The sequence below is a fragment of the Corvus kubaryi genome, unplaced genomic scaffold (genome assembly GCF_017639235.1).
Source record: "Corvus kubaryi isolate FWS band 111438036 unplaced genomic scaffold, C.kubaryi_AGA036_p1.0 36975, whole genome shotgun sequence".
NCBI classification, from domain to species: Eukaryota; Metazoa; Chordata; class Aves; order Passeriformes; family Corvidae; genus Corvus; species Corvus kubaryi.
The window spans coordinates 1,837-9,306 of NW_024580999.1; the positions used below are offsets into that span (position 1 = coordinate 1,837).

General features: G+C 60.8%; 1 protein-coding gene across 1 annotated transcript in view; it reads left to right on the top strand.

The window, feature by feature from the left end:
• Window positions 1–4,333, top strand: part of LOC121660857 (zinc finger protein 391-like) — a 5,100-nt gene extending 767 nt beyond the window's left edge. Inside the window, exons 2-3 of the mRNA XM_042020415.1 lie at window positions 2,898–2,976; window positions 3,163–4,333. Of these exons, the coding sequence (XP_041876349.1) occupies window positions 2,925–2,976; window positions 3,163–3,917 (807 nt within the window). The 5' untranslated portion in view covers window positions 2,898–2,924 and the 3' untranslated portion in view covers window positions 3,918–4,333. The remainder of the gene's footprint in view (window positions 1–2,897; window positions 2,977–3,162) is intronic.
• The last annotated feature ends 3,137 nt before the right edge of the window (window positions 4,334–7,470 follow it).

The following is a 7,470-nucleotide window of genomic DNA, read 5'->3' on the forward strand; positions in this document are numbered from 1 at the left end:
GGGCCGGGAAAGGGGCTCGGGGGTCCCGGGGCTGGAAAGGGGCTCGGGGGTCCCGGGGCCGGGAAAGGGGCTCGGGTGTCCCGGGGCCAGAAATGGCTGCTCCCAGTTTGACCTCCCACCCCCCCCCCCCGTGGTGCTAGTTTCCTCATCACTCCCAGTATGTGCCCAGTCATTCCCAATATGATCCTGGTCACTTCCCTTCACTCCCTGCAGAATCCCTGTTGCTCCAGTATGAACCCAGTTACTCCCAGTCATTCTCCATTATGATGCAATTTGCTCCCAGCACGGTCCCAGTTGCTCCCAGTTCCTCCCACTTTTGTCCAGTGTGTTCCCAGTTCTCCCAGTTGCCCCAGTCACTCCCAGTGTGATGCCAGCCTCTCCCAGCAGGGCCCCAGTCACTCACACTTACCCCCAGTTGCCCCCAGCATGGTCTCAGTTCCCTCCAGCACATTCCCAGTCACTCCCAGTCTGGTCCTGGTCACCACCCGCATGGTCTCAGACACTCCCAGTATATCCCAGTTGCCCTGAACATTCTCGTGGTCATTCCCAGGCACTCCCAGTTACCTCAGCATGGTTCAGTTGCCCCCAGATTTATCCCAGTCGCTGCCAGTACATCCCAGCTGTCACCAGCATGCATCCTATCATTCCCAGTTGCTCCCAGTCTGATCCCAGTGTATCCCCAGTAGGCTCTCAGCATGGGCCTGGTAGCTCCCAGTAACCCTCAGTCAGGGTCCATTGACACCCACTATAATCCCAGTATGGTCCCAGTCACTTCCAGTATCATGCCAGTGGCCCCCAGGGTGTTCCCCGTTGCTCCCTGTCAATGCCAGCATGAGCCCAGTAGCCTCCAGTATATCCCAGTCACCCCCAGCATACTCCCAGTCACTCCCACTTCTTCCCAGTTGCTTTCAGCACAATTCCAGTTGCTCACAGTCACTCCAGTCAATCCCAGTATGATTCCAGTCAATCCCAGTATGATTCCAGTCTCACCCAGCATGGACCCAGCTGCTCCCACTGTGATTCCGGTATGATCCCAGTTGCCCCCAGCATAGTTCCAGTTGTTCCCGGTTCCTCCCAGTATGATCCCAGTTGCCCCTACAATAGTCCCAGTCGCGCCCAGTTGCCCCCAGCATAGATCCAGTTGCTCCCAGGTGCCCCGAGTATGGTCCCATTTCCCCCCAGTGTGATCCCAGCTGTTCCCAGTGTGGTTCCAGTCAATCCCAGTATGGTTACAGACACTCCCAGTATGTCCCAGTTGCCCTCAGCATGCTTGTAGTCATTCCCAGGCACTCCCAGTTGCCCCAGTAAGGTTCCAGTTACCGCAGAATGATCCCAGTCTTTCCCAGTTACTCCCAGTTGCCTCCAGCATGATCCCAGTTTATGGCAGTTGCCCAAAGTGTGGTCCCAGTTGCTCCCAGTATGATCCCAGTTGCCCCAGTAGTGGTCTCAGTCCCCTCAGCAGGGTTCCAGTACCTTCCAGTTGATCCCAGCTGCTCCCAGTGTGTCCACATTTTCCTGCCAACATGGGCCTAGCAGCTCCCAGTAACCCCCAGTCAGGTTCCATTCGCACCCACTATAATCCCAGTGGCTCCCAGGATGATCCCAGTAGCACCCATACTCACTGCCAGTATGGTTCCAGTCACTTTCAGTATGGGCCCAGTGGGCCCAGTCACTCCAGATATGATCCCATTTGCTCCCAGCATGGTCTCTGTTGCTCCCAGTCACCTCCAGTATGGTTCCAGTCCCAGCCAGCACCTTTCCAGTCCCTCCCAGTCTGACTCCGGTATGATTGCAGTCATTTTCAGATACCCCCAGTACAATTCCAGTCACTCCCAGTATGATCCCAGTCAGTTCCAGTAGGATCCCAGTATGACCCCAGCATGGGCACAGCTGCTCCCGTTATCTTCCAGTGTGGTTCCAGTTAACCCAGTTTCCCCCAGTTCAGACCCAGTCACTCCCCACATGAGGTTGAGCGCTCCCTGAATTCGCAGCCCCCCACCCGTGGGATCATCGCCCCCCATCCCGCAGGTGCCCGGGGAGGGGGAGCTCGACCCAGATATCCCGGGGGGTTCCCTGGGTTGGGTTTTTGGGGGAGGATGTTTGGAGAATGAAGCACTCCAAAGCTGAGCAGAAAATGCCCCTTGTGAGGACATTGGGGGTCCCCAGGAGGTGTTTCTGGGGGTCCCGGTGGCGGTGCCAGCAGAGCCCTGGCAGCGGGCAGGGGGATGTGGGGTCCGCCCCGTGGTGGGGGTTGGGTCTGCCCGGGTCAGGCAGGGCCACCTCCAGCCCGGAGCCAGGGGGCTGCAGGACTCCTTGGGAGAGCCGGAGGGGGAACCTCGGGAGCCCCAGAGTGAGGAGAGCAGAGAGGGGCAGTACCGGGAGCAGGGGAGCCCCGGCAGTCTGGAGGAGCGAACCCCTGTGACCCCCAGGGCCCCAAAGTGGGGAGCCCAGAGAGGGGGGAGCGCCGCCATTCGCGGGACCCTCAACAGCCTGGAGAGGGGGAGGGGGGACTCCTTGGACCCCCTGCACCCCGAAGCAGAGAATAAGGGGAGAAGGGACCTGGGGATCCCATAACCCCCAGCATCCCTAAGTGGGGAGACCAAAGCAGGGAGCTTTTGGATTCCTGGGACTTCCAGCAGCCTGGGGACGGCGGGAACCAAGTAGACAGGCGACCCCCAATACAAGCGTGACCCCCAGCACCCGGGACAGGGGGGAACCCCCGAACAACAAAGGGGAGAGACCAGAGACAGGGAACTCCTGGAGGCTTTTTCAGGGCTGAATCTTGGTGTTTGGGAGGTTTTTATGGACCCCAGATGCCCAGGGACTTCTAGACATGGACGTGGGCAGAGGGAATTTCAAAGCCAACATGCTCACACCTTGTTTTCCCTCCAAACCAGGATTTCCCGTTCCCAGCCCTTGGCCGGATGGAGGATGAGGCTGCACGGAAGAGGAAGATGCCCCGGGACACCCAGGCAGGTGAGGAGGAAGTCAGTGCCCCATTCCCCCTCTCTCCTGCTCCATCTCCCAGCCCAGCATCGCCCCCGGCTGCAGGACAACCCCGCTGCCGACGCCGTCCTGCCGGGGACGGACTGGGGGGATCTCCTTCCCCTTCCCTCTGGCACGGAGGCAAATCCCATCCTCTCCTTGTCCTTCCTCCCCCAGACAAGGAGCTGAGCACAGAGCCCAGGGAGGACAAATCCCCGCGGCAGAACCTGGTGGAAGAGGCCGTTTTGAGCGGCTCCACGGCGCAGGAATCCAACGGGGAGGAAAAGCCCCAGAGATCCCGCAGGAGCAGGGGCTGCAAACACAGCCCAGAGTGCTCTGAGGAGGAAAGACCCACCCTGTTCCAGGAAGGCAGCTGGAGATCCAGCCAGAGCTCAGACCTGGTGGTCCATGAGCAGCTTCATGATGGGAAGAAGCCCTACGAGTGTGGGGAATGTGGGAAGAGCTTCAACCGGAGCTCCCACCTGATCGACCACCAGAGGATCCACACCGGGGAGAGGCCCTACGAGTGTGGGGAATGTGGGAAGAACTTCAGCCGGAGCTCCAGCCTGATCCGCCACCAGATTATCCACACTGGGGAACGGCCCTATGAGTGTGGGGAATGTGGGAAGAGCTTCACAGACAGCTCCAACCTGATCGTCCACCAGCGCATCCACACAGGACAGAGGCCCTACAAGTGTTCCGAGTGTGGGAAGAGGTTTCACACCAGCTCCAGTCTCCTCCTGCACCAGCGGAGTCACACAGATGAGAGGCCCTTCCGCTGCTCTGAGTGCCGGAGGGGCTTCAGGTACAACTCCAACCTCGTCACCCACCGGCGCATCCACACCGGGGAGAGGCCCTACAAGTGTCCCCAGTGTGGGAAGAGCTTCTCCAGGAGCTCTCACTTGACCCAACACCAACGGAGGCACCGGTAAGGGAAGCCCTGCGAGTTCCCCGACTGCGGGAAGAGCTTTGTCCTCTGCTCCAGCTTCATCCCCCATCAGAGGACCCACGTTTGGCAGAGCCCTGGTGACCCACATTCCCTGTGATCCATGTTGGGAAGACCCCTGGTTGGTGCTCTCCATGTTCTCCTGGATCCCTGTAGGCACCTTGGGTGAATGCAGGGGCAGGAACATCTGTCGGGACTCTGATTGAAATCGGAAATTCATTGGGAAGAGCTGATTTATTGACTTCACAGCCCAAAAAATCTCACCTGCTCTGTCCAATTGTTTCTTTTGGTGCCATCAAGCAATCCTGGATGATCTTGGAGGTCTTTTTCAACCTAAATAGTTTCCTCCTTCATCCTGTCAAAACAACCAAAATTGGGGTAGAAATAAAGAAATTAAAGGTATCTAAAGCTGCACCATTTTATGGGGATTTGGGGGTGAATTTGGGGCTGGTTCAGGGGAATATTTGGGAGGATTTGGGTGTTGTGAGGCCATGGGTTGAGCAGATGGGGCCACGATCTCGTAGTTGTGCTGGCAGAACGTGTCCACCTGAGCCCATCTGTTCTCCAGGAATTCCGGTTGTCTGTCCCAGTCCCTGCCCTGGGTCTCCCCCTTTGGGCTGTGCCCCTCAAAGTGCCCAAATCGCTGCTGAAGTGCCCAAGCTGCTCCCGGCTGGGGATGCTCCTGTCCCCCAGCCTGTCCTGGTCAGTGCCATGGGGGGTGGGAGGGGGTCTGGGGGCTCCTCGGGGGACTGGGAGGGTCTTTTGTGTCTCCTGAAGGCATTTGTGGTGCTTGGAGGGGCCTTTTGGGGTGGTCTCTGAGAGAGTTTTGGGGATCTTGGCATGGCTGTGTGTCTTGGAGAGAATTTTGGTGTTTCTTGGGGTCACTTATGATGCAGGGAATGGTTGGGGGGGGTTCCTGGCCAGGAGCTGTGGGGTAGTTTGAGGGGTCTGGGAGTGGCTGTGGGGCTGGGAGGGGGTTTTAGGGAAGTTGTGACCTCTTCCCCAGACCCCAAAGCTGCCACCAGACGCCACCCCCCAAGATGCTACAGGGGGTCGGGGGCTCCATGTTGGGGTTCATCCTCCTGGCGCTGCAGGAGAAGGTGAGGGGGGGTCCCCAGGGGCCATGTGTATCCCCCCAGATTCCAGGAAGGATTCCAGAGCGTGTGTGACCCCCCATCCCGGTGTCACCCCCTTGTCCCTGCCCACAGGGCTCCTGAGCCAGCCCCTGCTGCCCCGGGAGGGAATTTGGGGAGGGGGCAGAGGGGGTGCGCAGCCCCCGCCGGGGGATGGCCCCGGCCCAGCGCCCTTCGTTCAGCACCGAGCTGGGCTTGGAGCCGCAGGAGGAAGAGGCCGATGGGAAGCAGATCCTGCAGGGGGGACAGGGCTTGGGCTCAGGGCAAGGTCCTGCCCTGCACACCTGGCTCAGGTGTGAGCCTGCCCCGGGAAGGGAGCGGGACATTCCCATCCCCACGGATCAGGGCTGGGAGCAGCACTGGGACCACGGACATGGAAATACTGGGAACGACTGGGACTGCACTGGGGGCTGAATTATCCCCCCCAGCACCTTTCCAGGCCGCCCTGCGACCTGAGAAATGCTCGCTGGGCCTCGGCCTTGGCCAAGAGCCCCCGGGCTCAGCTGCTCTGAGCTCAGGCGCTGCCGGCTCCCGCAGCCCGCCCAGGGCCGCCCTGCCCGTGCCGGGGCTGTGCTGGAATTCTCTGCTGCTGCTGGGCCACTCGGGGGGTCTGGGCCAGCAGGAAAGGTGACCCTGAGCCAGGAGCTTTCCTTGGCCGCAGCAAAGCCTCGGCATGGAAAGACCTTCCCAGCGCTGTGCCCTGGGCCGGGAGGGATTGTGCCACCAGAGCTGTCCCTCCATTTCTTCTGCCAGGCAGCTTTAGCACATGAGAAGTGGAGAAGCCAGAGCTGACTCTCAGCTTTCTGCAGTCCTCCAGAGGAATCCTGTGTGGGAAGCACCCTGGGAACAGGGTTGAGGTGCCAGGGGAGGGGAATTCAGAGCCCTTTCCTCCCCCATGGGCCCAGGCTCTGGCCCTTGCCCTTTGCAATGGCCCTGCAGCTGCCAGAGGGGCCTTTTTGGCTCAGCTGAGAGCAGTCCTGCTGCAAGGCTGTCCTCGAGCTGCTTGGGCTGCACATGTGCCCAGGGAATGCTCATTCCTTGCAGTCTCAGGCGCTGTGGGTGTGCAGGTGTAACTACTGCAGGAAGGAACAGCTCTGCTGGGGGCAGTTCTCTTTTTCTTGGTGGTTTTTCTGTTGAATGAACGTTCCCTGCCAGCTCTGGGAAGACCTCTGTAGCTGTATGTGCCACTTGTCTGTGGCACTGTGGCTCAGGAGGTGGCCAAGGGGAGCTTGGCCGAGCTGTGGGCAGAGGAATGGCCATCAGGCCAGGCTGGGGGGTCAGCGGCCGGTCAGTTGCGTTGCGTGGCCGCGGCTCTGGAGGCTTGTGTGGGAGCGTGTGCAGGGCTGGAAGGCTGGGGCTGCCGCCGCTGTGTCCCAGAGCCGGGAAGGCCGGGGCTGGCCCGGCCCTGGCCCGGCCCTGGCCCGGCCCTGGCCCGGCCCCGCCAGCTCTGCCAGCTGCCGGCGGGGACACAAAGGGCAGCTCCGAGCTGCGGCCGCTGCGCTGCGGCTGCACAAAGGCAGCGCCCGCAGAGCTGCAGGGCAAGGTGCTGGCCCTGGCTCGGGGCTGGGCCGGGGCCAGCGGCAGAAAATCAACTTGCAGCTTGGGCCCCGCAGCAGGGAGGAGCAGCAATTGCTGGCTGAGAGAGACTCTTGCCAAGGGCCTGCGGGGCCGGGCCCCAGGGAACGGCTTCCCGCTGCCCGAGGGCAGGCTGAGATGGGATGTGGGGCAGCAATGGTTCCCTGGCAGGGCGCTCAGGGCCTGGCACAGGCTGGCCCCAGAAGCTGCGGCTGCCCCCGCATCCCTGCAAGTGTCCCAGGCCTGCTCGGCCATTGGGGCTTCCTGCCCACGAGGGCTGGGCTGGGCTGGGGCTGCTGAGGGCGGGATGGGCTCTGGCTGAGCCAGCTGAAGGCTGCGCATGATGAGGCCGGGGGGACCCTGTTCCTGAGTGGGTTCTGGGGTATCCCACATTCCTGAAGGGATTTCAGGGTATGTCCCGTTCCTGAGGCAGTTTTGGGGTCCCCTTCAATGCTTAGGGAGGGTTTCTGAGAGGGGGGCTCTGGTACTTGGAAGGAGGACCTATTGTCAGGGAGCTGGGGAGCCCATTTTGGGAAGGATGCTGCTGTTTCTGCCAGTGTTTAGAGATTCTGAATGGCCTGTGGGGCCCTGGCTCTCATTTTGGGACTTGGGGTGAGCCCATGGACACAGCAAGGCCTGAGGACAGGTTCCAAGCTCCCATTTGGGATGGAGGGATTGAGCGGGTGCCTCCAATAAACTCAATCCCAGCCCCAATGTCTGGATGGCAGCCCCAAATGGCTCGATCCATGAGCCCCAACTCCGGCTATGGGGAGTCAGGAACCACAGAAGGGGAATTGGTGTCCAGGAAGGGTGGGATGCGATGGGGATGGG